A 22,639-nucleotide genomic window follows, 5' to 3' on the forward strand; every position below is an offset into this window, starting at 1 on the left:
GGATTTAACATTGAATAAAAAACATTTCCATAGATAAAATGAAAAGATAGTACACAAAATTTCATGTCTGTTATATGCAGTGTGCTTTTCTTTTAAAATATTTAATAACTCCCACTTATTGAACCTATTATGATCTAAAGCTTGTAGTTTTTAAAGCTATCTAGCATGTCTGTGCTTTTTCTAGCTTTTCTTGTCTCTTGTTGTTTGGTCACTTCAGTCGTATCTGACTCTTTGTGAACACATTTGGGATTTTCTTGGCAAAGATACTGGAGTGGTTTGCCATTTCCTTTTCCAGCTCATTTACTGATGAGGAAACAGAGGCAGACAGGGTTAAGTGACGTACCCAGGGCCACATAGTTAGTAAGTGTCTGAGGCCACATTTGAACTCAGATCTTCCTGACTCCAGGCCAAAAAGAGCAAGTCTCTTTCCTTCTCTGCTTTCTTCAAAGAGCATTGCAAAATTCACCTTGCCCAGGAATCTTTCTCTTAAAACCATAGCCCTTCAAAATAACTCATTTCCTTCATCCTTCTTAGCAGTTACATTTTCTTCAATGCTCATAGAAATTATAGTGTCTCACAATGGAAAGGACATAAGAGAACATCATAGGATTTACAGCCAGATGGGGTCATATAGGTATTCTAGTCTAGTCACTTCTTTTTACTTGGGATGAAAGTGAGGGCTTCCAAGGAGGTACCTGGTATTGCATAAATACTCTCAGAAGCAGATTCGAACCTAGGTCTTTGGACAAAAACAAGCCATTGTTCTTTTCTTTGCACTGCCTCCTTTATTATTATTATTATTATATTTGCAGACTCCTTACTTAGTGACTTACTTATCTTAGATCACCTTATGGGCTTCCTTAGGTCTCTATTTTCTGATTTGATTTTATGTAAGCTCCCTTGATAAAGCCAGTTCTTGCAGCTTCTGGACCTTAGACTTCGGGATTCTGACTGTATGCTAGTGTTAGTTCTATGTGCTGATTTCCTATGCTTATTTAAAAACGTGATTTTAAGTCAAATTTTGAAAAAAGCCTAAAAGCTTTAAAACATAGTGGTTTAGCATTAATTATGATGTCACAAATTTAGCAAACTATTTTTTCTGCTGGGAGAAAAGTTATAAATTAGAATTCATTATAGTTCATTATAGTTTATCTGTCTCCTAACTTCCAGTTCAGCCCCGTGACTCCTTAGGTTTCCCTCAGACTCCTCCCTCACAAATATCTCAGATACTTTCCTCACCGCATATTTTCCTGCCTTTCCCCATAATGCACCTTTGCACTGTGGGGAGGCTCCGCCCCCTATTACATGTGGTTTATGCACATTGGGTAATGTGGTGAGGCTCCTCCCTCAGCAAAAAAAAAAAAAACTTTTCCCTCCGTTTCCCAGAATCCACCACTAGGTAGCCGCTTACCCTCGGAAGAGTCTGTGGGAAAAGTTGGCGGGCTGTCTAGCCTGGGTGGAGAGGTGAGGACTACAGCAACCTTAGTCCAAAGACCTTCCGTTCTCTCATTTTCTACTTAGCAGTTTTGCCAGCTGTAAGTACAAAGCCCGCTACCCTCCTCAGCTACCTTGTCCCATTTGACGGATCCTATATCGTGGGCCGACTACTGTTTGCCCCGCCCCCACAGGTCCCTGGCCACTTCAACGCCTCCTCAAGCCTACCCATTTCCCCCACCTTCTCCTTCCCACTTCTCCCGATTTCTATTTCGTTCCCCCCTTCCTTTCTATACCCTTCCCTCTTTCCTCCGTCCTCTCTTACCCACTCCTCTAGTCTCCACAGTTCTTCCCCTCACCGCTCCCTCCCCAAATTGGCAGCCAGTGGTTCAAATACAGAGTCTGGAGTCAGGACAGCTTCTAAATTCAAATCTGGCCTCAGATGCTCATTAGCTGTGGGACCTTGGGCAAGTCACTTTCCCCTGCCCACCGCAGTTTCCTCAGCTCCAAAAGGGGATTAAATAACAGCATTGTTGTGGGGATCAAGTAACATAATCTTTGTAAAAGTTATTGGTACAGTGTGTGTCATGCAGTAGGCCCTTAATACATGTTTATTCCCCTTCTCCCTCCTCTACCCTCATTTGCTCCTCTCTATCCCCCCAGCCCCTCACTGGACCCTTCCGCCACTAACACTTTCCCTCTCTGCCTTCCGCTTGTCCCGTCCTTCGTCCTTCTTCTTTTCCCTCCCCCCTCCCTCCCCCCTCCCTCCCCCCTCCCCCTGCCCCTCCCCCTCGCCCCTCCCCCTCCCCCCGCCCCTCCCCCCGCCCCGCCCCTCCCCCCATCCCTCCCCCCTCCCCCTCGCCCCTCCCCCCGCCCCTCGCCCCTCCCCCCTCCCCCTGCCCCTCCCCCTCCCCCCTCCCCCCTCCCCTTTCTCCTTTCCCCGCCCCCTCATTCTGCCCTCACTTCACCTCATATCTCCTTACTTCTACTGGGCCTACTTCATCCTGCGCCCAACTCATCCTTCCCTGCCTCAAAATTGCTTATGTCTCTTCCGACTCCTGACCTTCTGTTGCTCCCACCTCCTGTTGCTCTGTATCACAGATGCACCATGCCCTTCTATTTCATGACCCTCAGCTGCTCCCAACTCATTTTTCCCTGCCTATCTACTGCCTCACACCTCTCCACCTAGTGACCTTCTGCTGCTCCCAGTCATGTGGCTCCATTGTTGCTTTTCCCCCTGTAGCCAACAGCAGCCTCATAGCTCCTGCTTTATTCCATTGACCTCATGGAGCTTTGTATTGGTAAATGTTTTAAAACTAGCTTTGTAAAATTGTATACAAGACTGCATTATTAACATTTGCAGGACACGCTTTTAAGTACAATCTGTATTACCAACATTTTTAATTACTTTCTTAAGTCTAGATAATCAAGAAAAATTTAACAACCATTTGGAAGCCAATGAGAGATGGCTCCATCACCACCCTAGGCCCTCATGCTCACTGGCCATATTGCCCACCCTCACACTGCTCATAGTCCATTCTACACCCTATCCACCAAGTGCTTTAGCCACCTTTCTTCTCTAACTCTGAGGTTTCTTTTTTGCCAGGTTCGGTCAGCCAGACCTGCAGAACCATGAGGGTGACTGACTTCGTTTTGCAGAGCTTCCGTGTAGCCAAGGTGTTCCCAGAGCATACAGAAAAAATCAACAATTTTGACTACAGTCCCAGTGGCGAATCAGTTGTCGCAAGTAGTAGTGAGGATATCATCCTCACGTACGACTGTCAGGAGGGCAAACCAAAGTCATGTTTATACAGTAAGAAATATGGCGTAGACATAATCAAATACACACGGTCACCAACCACTGTAATATACAGCTGTGACAAAATAGATAATACAATCAGATACCTGTGCTTGCCTGAGTACAAATACATTAGATACTTCCCTGGGCACAAAAAGAAAGTGGTGGCCTTATCCATGTCACCAATAAATGATACTTTTATATCTGGATCTCTGGATAAAACCATCCGACTCTGGGATCTCAGATCTCCTAATTGTCAGGGCTTAATGCGTCTCCAGGGAAAGCCAATTTGTTCTTTTGACCCACAAGGGTTGATTTTTGGAGCTGGGATCGGTTCTGAAATGCTTAAACTTTATGATCTTCGCTCTTTTGATAAAGGGTCATTTGCAGCCTTAAAAATGCCATATGAAAAGAACTGTGAGTGGACAGACTTAAAGTTCAGCAAGGATGGCAAACTCATACTCTTGTGTACCAATGGTAAATTTTTCCATGTGATTGATGCCTTTAATGGCGTACCGATGTATACATTTAGAGGGTATAACAACAGCCAGGGCCTCGCATTGGAGGCTTCCTTCACTCCAGATTCTCAGTTTGTCATGGTTGGCTCTGAAGATGGCAAAATCCATTTCTGGAATGCAGAAACTGGAATTAAGGTGGCTGTGTTGAATGGCAGACACAACAGCCCTATAACCTGCTTACAATTCAATCCAAAATTCATGACCTTTGCCAGTGCCTCTTTTTACCTAGCATTCTGGCTGCCTGATATTGATGAGGAATCCCTCCTCTAATGCACAACATCTGCACATTGAAGGGCAGGCAGTATAAGGATGAAGGGACTGAGTATTTGCATGATTTTCATGACCTAAAACATCTTTTCACTCAGTCTTTTTTCATGAATATCACTGTACATGCTTTTTTTTCTTGCCTGCCTTCAAAAGAAGTCTTAGTGCTGCAGACCTGAAATAAAACCCTGGTTTTTCTAGTTATGTATTACTAGTTATGTATTACCTCTTTGTGTATGAGCTATGTCAGGCTTACAAGCATGACTGTGTGCCCTCAGCATAGCCTCCTTTTCATTTTATTTTATGTTGGGGAGCCTGTAAAATCTTAACCACCCTCAAAACATGCACACACTAAATTAGCCAATGGATTTTTAAGAATGACTGGGGCAGCTAGGTGGCACAGTGAGTACAGCACCGGCCCTGGAGTCAGTAGGATTCAAATCTGACCTCAGACACTTGACACATGTACTAGTTGTGTGACCTTGGGCAAGTCACTTAACCCCAATTGCCCTGCCAGAAAGCAAAAAAAAAAAAAAGAATGATACTATATAACATTGGTGTGCTTTGGTAACAGGACAGACTGTGTCCTTAAAAGACCTGAAAGAGACCTAAAAATCAAGCAGTCCAGCCTCTATTAAAAAGACCTGTCTTTTCCCCCAAACTCTGCTAAGGGTAAGGACGCAGACTATTGAACACTAAATCCCAGACTTTGGGATGAAGTTAACGAAGTTTTACAGTCCAGCCCAGGCAGTGTACCCACCATTAAAGAGAAAGGAATAAGAAAGTAATGGATGGGGACCTTTTTTTTTAAAAAAAAGGCACAAATGCTAATGATGTCAAGAGGTGCAAAGCCCATTAAAAACCTAGAACCCAAATAAATAATTTAAAATAGAATGTCCTAAAATTATAAAAAAACAAATGAATAGTAAACTATCAAAGAAAAATGAAACTACCTGATAAAAAAAAAAACTACTAGAGGCCTGTAGAACCCAAAGAGAGCCTGAACAACAGCAAGAGATTCCAGAATGGTTCAAAATAAGGGAGGAAATCTGTAAGACAAGACTTTAGAGATGATAATACAGCAGAATTTATGGCTCTTGATATAAAAATTTCCTTAACAGAAAAAAATGTCATTAGTCATGAAAAGCTTCTCCAAAGACATGAGAAATGAACAGATTTGGCTTACAAAAATACTGAAGGGGGTAAAAAACTGACAGAATAAAAGCATTAAGTGCAAAAAAGTTAATTTAATCTCTATACAAACTAAAAACAGTGACCTTGAGTAGAGACAGTTTAAAGATTAAAGACTCTCAGAATAACATGAAAAATCACAAAACCTGATCACCTTAGTGTAGGAAATAATGTGACAACTTTTTAACACTGAAAATGAAACATCAAAAAAACTCACAGGTCACTTCAAGAGAACAAACTCCATGTTTTCCAGCTCAGGATGTAGTGTTTAAAATGAATAGTCCAAATACTAACAACAAATGCTACATATAACCAGGAAAAAGAACTTTAAGCAAAGGACTTATTCACACCCACTAGAAACCACAGAAGACAGTGACATAGATTTTGTTTTTTTTTCTCTCTGAAAAGAATCTCAAGCAGCAATCAGTGTTATGCCCAATAAACCTGATAGTAACCATCAACAAAAAGATAGCCGTTCAACAAAAGAGAGACATTTGAGGTATTCCTGCCTCCTTCCAAAATAAACAAAAGCTAGTGTAGAATAGTGATTACTGAAATGAATTAGCCCACCTTTAGAGTTTATTTCATTAAAAGGAGAAAGACTGATCTATAGGGTGAAACAGCAACAAGAACAAAAAGAGGGATCATCAAGAGATTTAGAAAGCCTTCAGGGAGGTAAAGATAGAAGCAGAGATGTAAAGAAATAGAAGTGGCAGCGAAGGAGTGGAACTGAAGCCCCAGCGGACCAAAGACCACTACAGGTGAATCATTTTATTTTATGGGACAAAATTGTGCGGGAGGAGGGCAGTGAGGATAGAGACAAATGGGTTGTATACCTTTCTCAAGTCCATGGGTAAATATGAGAAAGATGATAATTCCTGCAGTCTCTCAGCAAGAAGAAGGACTGTAGGAAAATGGGAGCAGGATCGACGGCACTTCCATGGGGAAAGAAGTCTATGCCTATGATAGAAATTGGGGACCTCATGATGTGTTTAATTTGGGGAGAGTTGGTGCATTATGAGAGACTATAATGCCTCCATGAATAACATCCTGGCCCAGGAAATCGAATGCGCAAACTCCTGGTGGTATCCGGCACCCAGAAGGGTGTGGAGGAACATGAACACAGAGAGGAGAAGACACAGTCAATGGAGAGGCCAGGGAGCATAATTGGATCAAACAATTTGAGACATGGGGTAATTTCTACCATGGGCATTGTATCCACATTATTTTTCTCTTGAACTGATAGCTCTAAGATTGAAGCATAGCCAAAAAAAAAAAAAGGAGCGATGTGTCAAGCTCTATAAAAGGTATTAACATAGGAATTAGTTAGAAAAATGAGCTCAAACCAAGGACTTAAGAAGCTTTGATTATATCGGGAACTCAGATTAATCTTTAAAAGAGAGATTTCAGTTTCAGAACAGATAGGAAGGGAAGATGATTATTAAAGGGAACAAAGTAAAGAAAATCTTAGAAAACAGTACAGAAAAAAGAAAATAACATAAGTTGGAAGGGAGGAGAAGGGGAGGAATTTTGAACTAATTAGAAGAGAAAGAAAAGGGGAGGGAATAGATAAATTATGGAATTTTAATTTTAGTAAAACCTGAAAACTTAGGGGAAGCATTGGCAAATGAAATGGAAAGGAAGGAGGGAAAGGCCTGGGGGAATAAGGTTGCATCAAAGTAGTTTAATACTAATCATGGGGACAAAGTATTTACTTAAAAGAGGAATAGGGACTAACAATTTAAAAAAGAAACAAAGCTAGACAGAAATGGAGGGAAATACAAACCTAACTGTCAAGTTAGGGGTGCATGGACTAAAGCAGTGGGGTCAAATTCATTCGAAATAGCACCACTAATTGGTACATAAAGATCTCTGTGGGCTTCATATTGATTCTGTTTTTAAATGTCCTATTATCTATGGGTGTTTTTTTATATTTTTATTTCTTAAGTATTCCCCAATTACTTTTTAATGTGGCTTGGGCCCACTTAGGAATGTTGTGGGCCTGTGGGCCCATGTTTTTTATACCTTTGGTGTAAAGAATTCACTACATCATGCTGCCTTTCTTTAAAAAAAAATTACAACTGAATACCAAAAAGGCTACATTTTCTTTGATGATGAGCCTTCTGCAGCTAGACACACAGTTCCATTACCAGGACCATGAGCAAAACCTTTTTTTGGATTGGTAGGATCAGACAGAGTTTGCACTCTGCTGGAATAGCCTTTGAGGGGTACAGCATGGCAGTGAAATAGGGATTTGAGCTGGAGTTGAAAGACCTGGGTTCAAATTCTAGCTCTGTAGCTTAGTAAGCTTACATAAGCTTAAGGAAGTCATTTGACCTCTTCAGGGCCTCCTCTGTTAAATGAAGGCTTCTGAGTTTGTGGTTTTTAAATGGTTTGAGAAATCATTAATGAAAAATTTCCAAGGTCAGGGCCATTCCCCTGTGAGCCACTGGGAAGACCTGAATCCACATGGATTATTTTCTGCCTGTGTGACCTTAGGCAAGTCAATTCCCTTCTTTCATTTGTAAAATGAGGGGGCTGGATTGAATGCCTTCCATCTCCCTTCCAGCCGTCTTACCATTGACCTTTGAGAGCTTTGCCATTTGCCTTCTAAATATAACATCCCACTTCATATACTTACTTGTAGAAAAATAGCAAAAGAACCAAAGAATATTAAACTATCAAAATTTCTACTCCAGCAAACTCTGAATCCTTTTCTTCCTACATAAATGAGTAAAAGTGGAGAACTAGCTCTAGCCAAGAAAACTCAGTTGCTATAAATTTTAGACACAGTCCAGGGGAATAGCTTTGTAGACAGTCACGGATGGGAAATTTGGGAGCGGGCTACTTCAGTCCCCTTCTGACTACAGAAACCAGATGTTCCCAGTGCTACTGTGAGATTTCTCATAAATAGTGTAATTGAACAATAGTAAACTCAGGTAGGCTTTGTTTTTATTTTTAGGGTATTTTTCCACTAGACAAGTTTTGCATCAGTTGTAACCTTAAAATAGAACACTGGGCAATTAATATTATAATTAGAGAGCTATTAAGTAGAATAGTGGGATCAAATTTCCTATATTAGCACCCAAGGTTTCCGATCTATGAATAGTGCCTTTAACCAAAGGACAGAAATTCTTGTTACAAAAGTGTTCATTTAGCAACAGGTCTGTGACAAAATGTAGACAGGTTTCCTGAAATTTTTTCTGGACTAGGCAGGAAAGATCTATTAGTAGGTGGTGTTTTTTGTTGTTGTTGTACTGTTTTGTAGCATGGACATCATCAAAAGGATGTTGAGGGACTCTCATCTGATCATGAAATGCCTCCATTCTGTATACTCTTCCACCTCTCTTCACTCTCATGTGGGATGGGCCTTTCAGGTTTTGTTGAAAAGCAAGTGACTAAAGGCTCGATCTTACTAGACATTTCTTCTAATGGTTCTCTTCTCAGTTATTTGGGTCATTTGGTGTGGTAAGGTAAGTAAACCCACAAAAACAAGAGTTTACCTTGTATGGCGAATATTGGAGCTGAAGTTAATGGTAGTGCTCATTAAGTACAAGTTTTTGTAGCATGGGGTCCACTGAATCCTTGGGCAGATTTCAGGGCTTCTGTGAACTTGAAGGAGAAAATGTTACATCCTTATTTTCACTAACATCTAACTGTATTTAGAATTTTCTTCAACTATTTGAAAACTTAATTCTGAGAAGAAATCTACTAGTTTTCCCAGACAACCAAAATGACCTATGACATGAGAGTTTCAAGGTTCAGAACCTCTGATCTAATGCAAACGAACTTTTTTTTTAGATGAGAAGTTGCATCCCAGAAAGATTAAGTGCCTTGCCCAGTGTTCTTAGAGCCAGTTGGTGACAGAGCAAGTATCGTAATGAAGGGTTCCTGCTTGCCATTTCCAATGACTTCTGCTACTACAAGTTGCCTATCATCGAGGGACACAGAAACAACAAGCAGTGACAAAACGACGCCCATGAATGTTGGCATGCATTTGCCACATAGAAAGACAGCCTATTTGTAAGGACTTTAAAAAAATAAAATATGCTCTTTTTGTAATATAAGAAGCAATAGATTGATTTAATCAAAATATCAACACTTTTATTTGGGTTTCAGGTACAGATCTCCTGGGAAAAGACAAATGAGGAAGAAGTAGGATAATTAAGATAGTGAGATCCTTAACAATGGTAAGTAACTACATCTAATTTCCACTGTGTACCTGAACGATAAACTATAGTATTTGTTAGTTATTCCTTTCTCAGTAGATTTATCATATTCAAAGTATAATTTAGGAAAAGAAAAACAAAGCAAAAATCCTCAGATAGAAATGTGATTAGACTGATGTCTACTGCACTTTACCCTAACCTCTCATTATTTATAGAATACTGTAGGGTCTCTCTGCAAACATCATTGATCTCTCATTAGGGAACGCTAGAGTATGATTCATGATGTGAGTCACAGATTCCCAAAATAGCAGAGAATATAACCTCCACTCCTATCACTAATTTATCAGGTGTCAGTGTAGAAAGTCATCAGCAGAGAACAGTTGTTACAAGCTACAGAACTCAGAAATAATCTATTATTAAGTAAAAACGTTTTGATTTCATATGTGTGTATATGTATAGACATTGTTAATGCCCAGTTGGAGAAAGTTAAAGTTAGACACATTTTTTAAAAAGTCCACAGAAGTTGACAGCCATCTCTTAGTAATGCATGCTTGGCAATATTATAAAAATCCTTTGACACAGTCAAGTATTTCTAAAGCACCTAATATATGTGCAAGCCCAATGCTGGGCATTGGGAAAGGTACAAAGGTGAGAGAGACACAGTTCCTACTCTCCTAGAACTTATAAACAGGTGATTGTCATGCTCCAGTGAAAGTGGGATCTCATCAGTGAAGGTATTCATTGCCTTCACCAGTACAAAAGACGTAGAACCCATGTGCCTGTTCTATGCAGTTCTTCTTCACATCCTTCACAAAGTTTCTGCACATGATCCTTGAGGACTTCTTGCCAGCCTTTTAGTATTTTATCAGTGCCAATGTGTTAGCTCCTCTACTCATGCCAAGATTAGCCCACTGTCTGTTTTGGTCACACATGTCTTTAATGATGCCTTTTCCATCAGTACTTGTAGGCAGATCATCGATGGTCCTGTGCTGAAGCCTGCTTCTCCATGCCATGGCTCTCTCCATCACCTTTTCAGTCACCTATGATCTGAATCCTTTGTAGTTCATGGATATCCACAACACGTAGCCGTTCAGCTTCAGAGAGAACGTTGGAGTTGAAAAGGGACCATTTTATAGTGGGGTATCTTGAGATCACTTAATATACTTCCCAGTTTCCTACATGCATTGTACCCTGTGCTCTTCTTCCTCCTTTTCATCTCTAGGCCTAGATCTTTGTGAACATTCAGGGCTTGTCTAAGATATATATATAGGCATTAACTCACTGTTGTTACTATCCACTTACTGTAACCTGGGTAATATGCACTCTCTGTACTCTGCTATTTGTACTTCTCATTGATTGGGGCACTCTCTCCATTTGATAACCACTTACAATTCATCCATGCCTTAGAATCCTGTGTGAGTTGTCCATTCCCTATCAAATAGCTGCTACATGAATTTCACCCAATCTGCTTGGGGCCTTTCTATAAATCTCTTGATGCTGCTTCCATGATGCTAGAGTGTGGGGGCTGTCCATCACCATCCCTTCTTAATATGCTTGGTATGTTCTGTTTTCTGTGGGTATGCTCATCTTGTAATGTTCTTTGATCTCCTGGTAGACAATGTAGTGTTCTGAGGCTCTGAGGCTTCATATGGTGTATCAGATACAGAGAACTGAGAGTTCAAATGTGATATGTCCCCCGCCATTGATAGTACAAACAAGATCCTGTAAAATACAAGTCTGTTTCATTTCATGTCTTTGTCATACCTCCCTCGCTCTCACATACATGTTGTTGAGCCAGTCTGGCCTGCTTGGTTGTTATCTGCATTTCATGTTTTGTTTTGTGAAACAATCCCGGTCATACTTTTCTGTTTTTCTGTGCATTTTCTCTCTTCAGAGAAATTGTGTGTTTGGACATAAAAGATACTTCCCAACAAAACGCCTGGATGTCCCCATATAAAATCTGTTACTTGAGGGAGGCTGAAGATATGATGCCAAAAACAATAATAAAGAAGGAAGGTCACTGAGCATTTTTAAAATGACAATGGTAATCAGAACAGATCCAAAAGTTAAATTGTAACATCTTAGAGGTAAAAAGCCAGATATAAGCCATCTGATGTTTTTTTTTCTTTTTTGCTTTATATAAGGAAATGTTTTATGTAATATTTGTTAATTTCATTGTTCAAAAAAATAAAAAGAATTTTTTGAAAACAGTTGAGCAGAACTATTTAATAACATGATTGCAACTGATATCCATGTCATATGAGACTAAGATGTGAAGGGCTTTAAATGCCATAGAGTTTATTGAATAGAGGGGTGACATAGTGGGTCAGAACTGTACTTTAAGACAATCTCTGGAGACTGAGTGGAGGATGGGATTGGAGGCAAGGAGACCAACCATAAGGCTGCTGCATGCGTTGATTAGGACGTGCATCACAGTGGAGACTGAACGAATGTAAAAGAAGGATAGAATGAATAGAAGGCTGACATATCAAAAATTGGCAGAAAATAGGATATGTGGGATGAGGGAAAGAGAAGAAAGCAAAAGGACACTGAGATTGTGAGTCTGGGTTACTGGGAGATTGGTGGTACCTTTAACAGGAATGGAAGGCTTAGAAGAGGGGAGGGTTTGGAGGAAGAAAGAATATAATGAGTCTTTTAAAGCATATTGAGTCTGAAATGTCTATAGAGCTCCCAGTTTGAGAGGTCCAGTAGGTAGTTAGTAAATTGAGACTGCAACTCAGAGAGGTTAGGACTAGATATATAAATATGGGAATTACCTGAATCAAGATGATAACTGAGCCCTAGGGAGCTGATAATATCACTAAAAAAGATAGTAGAAAGGGAGAAGGGCACAGGGACCTAGAGGAAGAACTGGCAAAGAAGACAGGAGAAGTAGACAGGTAAGAGAATCAGGAGAAAGAAGATCGTGGAGAAGAGAGTGATCACTAGCATGAAAGGTTGCTGAGAAGCCAAGAAGGATGACAGTTGAGAAAAGGCCATTAGACTTGGTACTTAAAGTAACTTGGAAGAGGGCAGTTACAAGTGAATGAGATTTGAAGCCAAATTGCAGAAATTTTTAGCATCCTGTCAGAGGAAATGAAGTGGAGATGGTGAGTGTAATATCTTTCTCAAGGAGTTTAGCTGACAAGGCCAGTAGAGTGATAGGACAATATTTAGCCTGGAGGGTGGGGCCAAGGGAGGGGTTTTATTGTTTGTTTGTTTTGTCTCGTTTTAAGGATGGGGGAGGCAAAAACATATTTGTAGAAAACAGGGAAGTAGCCAGAGAGAGACTGAGGAGAGAGAGAAAGGATGATAAAGACAATCTGGTGGAGAAAACAGAATGGGATGAAAGGTGCATAAGAAAGGAGTTTGCCTTGACAAAGAGAAGGGATACCTCTTCATGACAGGCAAGAATGAGGGAGATGGTGGAGGTAGATATCTGAGTGAAGAGAAAAGAAGAGGGAGCTCTCAGCAAATAGCTTCATTTTTTTCGAGTATGAGGTGGCAGAGCCAAGATGGCAGAGGAAGGCAGGGACTTGCCTGAGCTCTCCCAAATTCCCCTACAAATAACATTAAAATAATACCTTAAAACAAATTCCAGAGCAGCAGAACCCACAAAAGGACAGGGTGAAACAATTTTCCAGCCCAAGACAACTTAGAAGGTTAGCAAATAAGGTCTGCTGCACCAGGGCGAGAGTGGAGGCAAGTCCAGCCAGTGCAGGCTGTGCCTCTGAAAACCAGCAGTAGGCCTCTGTGACAACTGAAGCAGTGGAAACAGTGACAGCTTCCAGACTTCTCAGCTCACAGAAGGTAAGGAGGTTGAACAATTGATCAGAAGGATATTACAGGGATCCCTTTACTGACACTGGAACAGAACTGTGTTGCATTATTTCTGTGTCAAATGATATATTCATATGATGTTTAATATTTTTGTTATTAACATTATTAATAATGCTAATAACTTTTAATATTTAACCATTCTTATATTCTGGTATATATCTAATCTGGACACATGGGGAGGGGGCTGTCATGGGGAAAGGAAACTGAAAATATTACTATAACTTTTGCTTTTTTTTACTTCATTTTTAGAATTGTTTGGTTCTTCAGTGATATTGGTCTATAGTTTTCTTTCTCTGCCTTATCTTTTTTGTTTAGGTACCACGGCTATATTTTTGTCTCACCATAGTTTTAGTAAGGTGGCTTTTTTCTATATTTTTGTGAACATTTTATGTAGCATAGAAACTATTTTTGCTTTAAATATTTCCTAGAACTCAGTTGTAAATCCATACAAACTACGAGATTCCCTGCTTCTTCGGGATTTTGTCTGTTTGTCTGTGGTTTGCACAATTTATTTTTCTCCCATTGAGTTGCATAGATTCTCTGTTTTTATATTTGATTATTTAATTATTTTGTATTTTTACAATAATTAACAGGGGGGGCAGAGTTGAAACCTGTGATGTCATCTCCCAGTATATAAACTCCATTAATTCAGGTTAGCAACTAGTCTTCAAAAGTCTAAATAAGAGGCTTACTCAGGGACACTGAGAGTTAAAAAAAGGAGTACCAATGGTCACACAACTAGTGTGTGTGTGTGTGTGTATGCATATGTATATATATATGTATGTCAGGTCTGCATTATCCCAAGGCTGCCCCCTCTCCAATATGCCTCACTGTAATTAAGCCATCGTCCATTTAATATTTTGATCTTGTTGGTTTATAATTGGATTTACTAGTTTCTGATATTTTTCTTAATTTTTTTCTTCATTTGTTATGAATTCTTCAGCCTTACTATTGACTTTAGTAATATAAGCTTCTTCTCACTGTTTCTTGAATCAGATTATCTAATGATCTATCAGTTTTAATGATCTTTAAAAACAGTTCTTTGTTTTGTTTATCAGTTCAGTGGTATTTTTTCCTTTACATTTATTAAACTTTATCAAAATTTTCACTTCTGCTGCTTTGGAGTGATTAATTTGTTGATTTTCCTCTTTTTTAGTTATATAATTCATGAGTCTCATTTTTTCTTTTGTTAATATAAGTGTTTGGAGAGTTATTTTCTTTTCCTCTGCATTAGCTGCAACCCATAGATTTTATTTTGTGTCACTGTTATAATTATATTCAAAATAATTTGTCCTTATTTCTCTGGTTTATTCTTTGATCCTTTCACTAGTTAGGATAATAGCCATAAGTTTCCAATTAAATCTGGGGGATTGTTCAGGTTTCTCCTACTGATTACAGTTGTTTTATGGTCTATAAGGTTTGTTTACCTTTCTATATTTATTTACGTATTCTCTGTGCCCTAGCATATGACTGGCCTTTGTAAAGTTGAGTTTTGATTTTGTAATATCAACCTAAATGCTATGGACAATACAGCCTATCATCTTATCACCCCCTTGCTGGTGATGACTCTCTTTCCACTTGGGGAGTCTGGAACCTTTCTTGAAGCCTTTCCCACTCAGTGGAACCTGCTAGATGTTGCATTCCACTAGCATAGCATTTGAGAACCCACTCTCACCTAGGCATCATTGTAAGCCTTCTGAATAGGCCTAATTTGGAAGGATAGTCTATTAGAGAATAAAATATCACTGCACAAATATTTATAATACAAAATTGATTGTGATAAGTGCCTAGAAGAGGAATAAATAGGGAACTATTGGAGATATGAGAAAGGAAAGCTTGCTTTGGGCAGTGAGAATGACCAAAGCCTGTGTTGAAGAAGAGTTCTTCAGATGATACTTAAAGGATGCAGAGTATTCAGGGAGAACCAGCACCTCTGGTGTCAGGGCTTGCTAATTCCTTTACATCCACCTTTGGATCTACCTGTCTCTCAGGTCTCACCTGTAGCTCCAAGAAGCTGTAGCATATGCAGCAGCCACACACTGGTAAAACCATCTCAGCAGACAGACTAAATCAGGTTGAAGATAACCAACAGGCCTCAACCCCAACATTTGAAAAATTCCCCCAGTGGAATAGGTGGAAAACAGTTTGTTCCAAAGGCCATGAAGTTGGCTGAAGAATGCCCCAGAAAGTGCTTAGAGCTTGGTCAAACATCAAAGACATTGAGGTCATCCACTGCGTCTTGAGCCATCCCCAGTCATCTTGACTTGTGTCCTGCCCCTGGACTTCGATGACTCTTGAAGAGAGAGTGAGGCTGACAACTTTGTGCAACTCTGCCTTGCTTCAATCCAATTCATACACAAGTCAAGACATCACTCTGTGATGCCATTGATCCTCTTAGAAAATGAAGTACAAATAGCAACAGCAAGAAGATGTCCCAAAGTGGACCATGGAAAACATGTGGAAGGGTCAAGCATTCCAGCTGTTGGAGACCACTGGAGCAAGGGCAAAGGAGTGAGAAAAGGATGACCATCAGCCTGATGTTAGCTGTTAGCTTCCACTCCACCAAGCTCAAGCTGCTAACGAGAAATTAGAATATTTCAAGAGGTTGATCTTATGGAACTAAATGTTTTTAGAGGAGGAAATTGTATAACCTGAACCTTGATGATTTAGTTTAATTATGCAAACTGCACTTCTCTGGTGATTTACTGTCATTGCTAAATACATATGAAAGAAGGCATTATTCAACATCTCGAATATAAAATAGTCCAATGCAAAACATGTGGCATATACCAATCTCATTCAAAAGCAACTCCCCATGCAATAGTATTATGGATTGGCATAGCTTACAGAACTTGCTTGGGCCATAGTTTGCTACCGCCATGATTCCGATTTCCATCAAAGTGTTTACTCTCCTGATACATTAGTGAACCCTAAGCATCTTGATTTGAAGCTAGGCCAGTGCTCGGACCTCAGACACGTGATGTTTCACTAACTTCAACCAACATATGGCATATTTTGTACAATTCATGTGTTTTTAAATCTAAAAATACCAGAAACAAAAGGGACCTGGAAAAGTCAAACACAGTGTCAGTATTCACAAAGAATCCTTTATCAGCCATCCTGGGAGATAATATAGTACATTGGTAGTATGCCAATAGTAGCATGCATTGTAAACTAGCAGCAGCTGTAGTAGTCATTGTCATATACATAGTAACTGGTAGATAAGAGCCTAGTATTCATTAGAATTCCTCCAGAGACAAAAATTTGTAATGTCCATAGAACTTAATCCTAGGTAACAACTACATTTTAATGTGTTTGGACTTGGAGCCAGAGGAACAGGGTTCTCAGATATTATATCTTGGGAAAATCACTTAACTCCTTAGAGACTCAGTTTCCTCTTCTGTAAAATTAGAATACCAACATTTACACTATCTCTATCACAAGGTTATTCTTATTCATCATAATTATAATGAGAGGCAGTGTAGTATAGTGGATAAAGCGCTGACTGTGACTAGAAGGACTTAGGTTGAAGTCTTCCACGTATAATTCTGACACATACAAGCTTTAACTTCTCAGAGTTCTAGGCAGCTCTTTAAGACTGTAAATTCAAGAAAAGTTGCATTGGTAGAGGGAGTCTCCTTACCTGGGAACTACTGATATCACAGCTCCAGTCCCTATCCAATGATTATAATTTCAATGTCTAAGTTATACCATTAATGTTGAAAGTCTAGACCATTTGGAGGGGAAGGGGGTTCTGCAATAATCTTTATGCACAAAAGTTGTTCATCACATATTGCATAATTCCCATGAAAATACTTCAGATTTCAATTCAACCACTATTTATTCTATCTCCTTTTTATACAAAATACTGAGCTAGGCATCAGGGATGCCAAGATGAGATAATAATAATAGCTTTCCTTTCAAAGGAAAGATGAACCCCAGCCTCTCCTTGGAGAGGCACACTAAGGAGGTGGCAGAGTTGTTTTTATTGTGCGTCCAAAGGCAACAAGAAACATGATTTCATGAGACATTTGGGCATCTCATATTGCAGAGCTTATGATAAACATTTGTAACAAGACCACCATGAAGATAATTGCAAACGTATGCACCAATATCCATTGGAAGGAATGTAAAGGTTGAGAAATTATATGAAAAGCTAAATAAAAGCCTCCAAATGACATCACATATACAGAGGTGCCTCTGGCATAGTGTGTCAAGAGCTGGCCTCAGAGTCCAGTAAGCCTGGGTTCATGCCCTTCCTCTGACACTGGCTGTGGGACCTTTGGAGACTTCCATCCCCTCTGAGTGGCCCAGACAATGGTGCCAATATACATTAGCGAAGGGAGTTTCATTCTAGGGAATTCCACATTTAATTAAAATCACAGATCTAATTAGCCCTCCTTCCCAAATTACCTGACTCTTCAGTGACCTTGCTTTAAAGGTGAGCATGAGGGAGGATGGCCAAAAAAAATATATTGGAAAGTGGTTCAACATTAAGAAACATGTGTATAAAAAAAGAAAGAAATTTAGTTTAATAGACCAGAAATGACTGGTACTAATGTGGGAGTCATGGTTCCATCAGTTGCTTGTGCACTATCAGACCACCAACTTCTTAGAGCAAATATCAAATTCAATGACAAATTAGAAAAAAAAACAACAAAAGGAGAATGTGGGACATGCCACAATTCTCTGTCCAGCAATGTAATGAAAGGTTGGAACTTAACTTCCTTTTCAGATGACCAATTCCTGTATCTTTGCAACATGCCTCTGATCTGAAGTCCTAAGAACTGTGTGCCACTCTCTACTGGTGACTTGTTCCCATGAACACCAGAGCAAAGCAGCACTGGGGAGGAAGGGGAGTTGGAAGACCTGGCCTTGAATTCCAGCTCTGTTCGCAATGTACCTCATTGTGGCCTTGGATATATCACTCCTCTGGGCCTCAGTTTCCTCATCTGGAGAATGAGGTGATTGGGCTAAAACATCTGTGAAGTCCCTTCCAGCTCTAAATCAGTGATCGTGGGATCTGTAATGCTAAATAATTAAGCCAGAAAACTAGAGACTGAAAGTAGTGAGAGGCCAATGTGAACTGGAAGCTGAAATGAGGATCCAGCCTGAGATTTGTTCAGAACTATCTTCTAATGGTTTCATCATCTCTATTCTAGCTTTTCCCATGTTGCCACATTCTAAATGATTGGTTAGACCTCTTCCTATGGTACAATGATTTGCTTGCATAATTTTATCTTTGGAGTTTGTAATATACTATGGAATGGGGCTAAATCAATTAGAGTTGTTATTCATTCTTTTAAGTCCCCTGATATCATTGCATACCATCCTTTAATAAAAGTTATGAAACTTGAACAGTATACACACATATATTGTGTAAAATTTTTTATTCATTCTGAAATGAATTTCCTTCAGGCAAAGAGCAGAAAATGATATTTTGCCATGTTGTATATTGAAATAAGTACACTGTGTTCAAATGACGAAATTGATTTTGCTAAACTCCAGAGAATTCCACTGACATCGCTTTAATTTGATTAAATGTTGTGTGCTTTGATGTGTTACCTAGATTTGAGCTACTTAAACAAGCAATAAGTGGAGCGGAGTTGTCTCAGAAACAGAGGAGAAGCCTGTGTTGGTGCCGTCAAGAGCATCCTCGGGTTTATGCTGGGTGCATCTAATTTGCATGGCTAGGATTAAAGATTGGCTGAAGGAAAAGAAAACTGGTAGAATGGCTGTTCTGTTAAATGTTTCCTATTTCGACTAACGGGAAGCCAGTAGTTGTAAGGCTCTCTACTTCACCCACGATTTAAAAGAGCTTAGGCTGACAATAACTGCCCACCTTTTTGGTCATGATTACCTAATTATATCACTTTTCCCCCATCTAAATTAACTAAGCTTGGCATATAATTGAATTGACTTCATTTCAAACAACTCCCTCTGGTGTTGTCACTTTCTCCAAAAATTGCTTACCTTGCGAGTGGTACAGCCAGGCAACCAACAGTATTTACGCATAGGGCTTTCCCAGGACTGGAGAAAGATGGCCACAGGTCTGCTATACCAGTCCATGCACATGTGCAGGTCCCAAGGAGCAGAGGGCTTCTTTGTCTTACCTCTACTACAGTCATTCAGGAGGAACATTAGAGAGTAGGAAATGAGCATGATGCATATTTGTTGAGTAAGGATCAACATGTTTTCTTCTACTCTTCTACTTACATCTCTTCCTGTTGACCTTTCCTGCTTATTCTGTCTTTCCATTTTCTTTCCCACTCTCTGGTAGACCTCCCCTCACTCCTCTTCTGTGATACACACTACTTAGTCTAGAGTCATTTCATCCATTTGTTTATCCTTCTTCCCCATTAACAAAAGATAAGAGGAGAAATGGTGGAAATTTTACACCTTATCATTCGTGTCAGATTTCCAGCTTGACTGAATTTAGATCAACCTTGCTTTGCTTGAATGGCAATGGAGAATGGGTTGGAGAAGAGACCCTTGACTTTGACAAGGTTTCAAAGTCATGAATAGCCTTAGGATCCTAATGAATTCCTTGCTTGATTGCTGCCAGTGCCTAGACACAATGATAGTTCAAAGAGGGTTTCCCCCCAAGACCATGAATCAAGTTGAAAGCCTAATGCTATCTTCTTTGTTTCTGAATTTTCACTGCAGCAAAGATCGGATCTGTGGTCTGGGCCTGTAACCTGTTGGCGTTATAGCCTACAGCAACAGTATGATTCTGAGAACCCAATGATATATGATATCTCTGGGAGCATAGCTGTGTTGTGCAGTAGTGTAACAACAGTGCCATCAGCAGCTGCTGTGGAATGTAAAGCCAACAACACCAGCACACAGGAGGGCTGCTAGCACAGGTTCTTCGATCTGCTTTCCTAAAGAAAGCAACTTTAGGGGGTTTACGATATCACTTTAATTAAAGATACATATATCATTCACTTAGTTCAGGGGGAAAAGTCAGCACCCTGAACTTCAGAGAAAACACAAAAAGAAATCACAGGAACCACTCTTCCAATGAGTGAGCCCCCGAGCAAAATGCTAACCTCAGAGTATATACACACTTCTTCAGGGTCAAAGGGTGTCACAACCATGTGACTCAAACTTACATGACTTAGGCTTTCTTGTGACAAGCAGGTTATCAAAGACTCTTGATTCAATCAAAGGCAAGGCTCAATCAAAGGCACTTGGTTGCCTTTTTGCCAAGCAGCACTCCAAAGGAAAAAAAAACAGTGAAAAGGCCTACTTTGCTTGCCATTACAAGCAGATAGTTGAGGAAGGATTCCAAGCAGCACCTTCAAAGAAGTGTAGTACTAGGAGATACAATGTTAGTTACCACAACCAGTTTTCTCTGTCTTCTTAAGAGTATTTCTCTGAAATAATACAAAGGAAAAAGAGTCACACAGTGACATAAAGACAAAACTATATGTGACAGGTACAGCTTGTAGCCACTAACCAAGGAACTGCCAGAAATTTGCTATGTAACCTTAAATGAGGTGTTAAACTCATCTTGAACTTACCTTGAAATTGGGTATAGAGAGTTGAACTAAACAAGCTCTAAATTCCTTTCTTGCCTTTACATTCTATGATATGATTCCTGTCTTTGGATGTAAGATGATAGATCTTAGAAGCTGGATGAGACCCCAGAGGCCAACTCTTTCATTTTACCTTAGCTTGTTATTACCTACATTTAAGTACTGATACTATTATCAGCTTCACCTCTTTTTGGAGGCAATCAGGGCTGGGCAATTCTTCTGAGAAATGTTTATTTATATCCCCTGAACACTTAACTATTGGGGAATGGCTTTTGGTTATATATACTTATTAATTCCTTATAGATCTTGGATATCATACCCTTATCAGAGATAGTTGATAACAAAGATTTTCAATGAACAGCTTCCTTTCTTATCCTAGTTATGTTAAATTTGATCATATAATATTCTCCCAGACCCTAAACTCCTGCCAAGGGCTAGTTCCCTTTGCAGCTTTATATCCTTTCTTTGTATTTTGTATTGAGCCCTTCTTAAAGGAATAGGTTATACTCACTAATGACTGAGAGTAGGGAGGCCTACCTTCAACCCACTTGCTCTTTGAGTTTAAATAGTAGTTACTTGACCTGACAAATAGAAACAGTGCATACTGTGGGCAGGTCACTGCAAAGTTCTCTCTGCTTTCCATAATTGCTGGATGTCTTTGTTGTCCTTCATAGCAGCCACCATGAAGATGGGCTGTGGCACACTCTTTGTGGAAGCCTTCACCTACAGCCTGATCTTCAGTTTCCTTTCCACATCCTTCCCACCTTTGCATTTGCTTGGCCCCTTAACAGACTTAGCTAAGTCCCTCTCCCTCATCCCCTCGACTTCTTCCCAATTCACTTCTCATTCTCCTCAAGTCCTTTTCCTTCTCTCCCTCTTCTCTAATCCCTTCTTCTCATTCTAGATCCTTCACTTTTGCTTTTGGCTCCTTTTTCTTCATTTCATATTCTTCTCAAACTTTTCATTTTGAGCTCAAGTCCTTGACCTCCTTTAGTTACTTTTTCACCATTTTGTGCTGTGGACACCTCAACAGGCAGTCTGGTGAAGCCTAAGGACCATTTCACACAATCAAGTTTTTAAATAATTGAAGGAAATTTCAGTTTCAGTTAGATGTTAGTGAAAATCTGGATGTCATTTGTTCCTATCCAAGTTTACAGAATCTCCAAAGTCTATACGGAGCACAGCTCTAGTTTAGGAACCCTGAGTTTAGTCCCTTGACTTCCTGGGATCTGGCCATACTCCTTCAGGTAGTCTTTTTATCCTTTTCTTCTTCCTTCAAATTTTCAAGTTCTTGCAGATTTCCTTTCCACACCTGCAGGTGCCGGCCATCTTCATCGTTCTATAGCTCTCCCAATAGCCTTCCTTCTTCCTTCAGCTAAAATTCTTCTCCTCCTTCTCCCAAAGGAGTTGGAAGCAAAGTTGGAGTCTTATCTGATTTCCTGTGACCTTAGTCCCTCTCTCCTCAAATGACCTAGTATTCTAAGTTCAGGGGTAGATGTTTTATTCCCAGGACAGTTTGAGCTTCCCAAAGACCAGGACTGATTTGTTGTTGCCTTTGTATCCCCAGTACCTAATGTTGTTGTTCAGTTGTTTCAGTCATGTCCCCTTCATGACCCCATTTAGGGTTTTCTTGGCAAAGATAATGGAGTGGTTTATCATTTCCTTCTCTATTTCATTTTACAGATGAGGAAACTGAAGCAAGCAGGGTTAATTGACTTGCTCAGGGTCACACAACCACCAAGCATCTGAGGCCAGAATTGAATTCAGGAAAATGAGCCATCCTGATTTCAAGCTCAGTGCTCTATCCACTGCATCATGTTGCTGCCCTGGTACCTAGCATAGGAACTTGCATATAGTGAAAGCTTAATAAGCTTTCTGTTGAGT

General features: G+C 39.9%; 1 protein-coding gene across 1 annotated transcript; it reads left to right on the forward strand.

Moving 5' to 3' along the window:
• Positions 1-3,066: 3,066 nt before the first annotated feature.
• Positions 3,067-4,020, forward strand: LOC118832710 (WD repeat-containing protein 82-like). Its single transcript, XM_036740038.1, has one exon. It carries the CDS (start codon positions 3,067-3,069, stop codon positions 4,018-4,020), a length of 954 nt encoding a protein of 317 aa, XP_036595933.1.
• The last annotated feature ends 18,619 nt before the right edge of the window (positions 4,021-22,639 follow it).

This window comes from Trichosurus vulpecula, chromosome X (genome assembly GCF_011100635.1).
Source record: "Trichosurus vulpecula isolate mTriVul1 chromosome X, mTriVul1.pri, whole genome shotgun sequence".
NCBI lineage: Eukaryota > Metazoa > Chordata > Mammalia > Diprotodontia > Phalangeridae > Trichosurus > Trichosurus vulpecula.

What these genes read in the sequence shown, in the direction of transcription:
- LOC118832710 (XM_036740038.1), top strand. Translation starts at nt 3,067, where the DNA reads ATGAGGGTGACTGACTTCGTTTTGCAGAGCTTCCGTGTAGCCAAGGTG.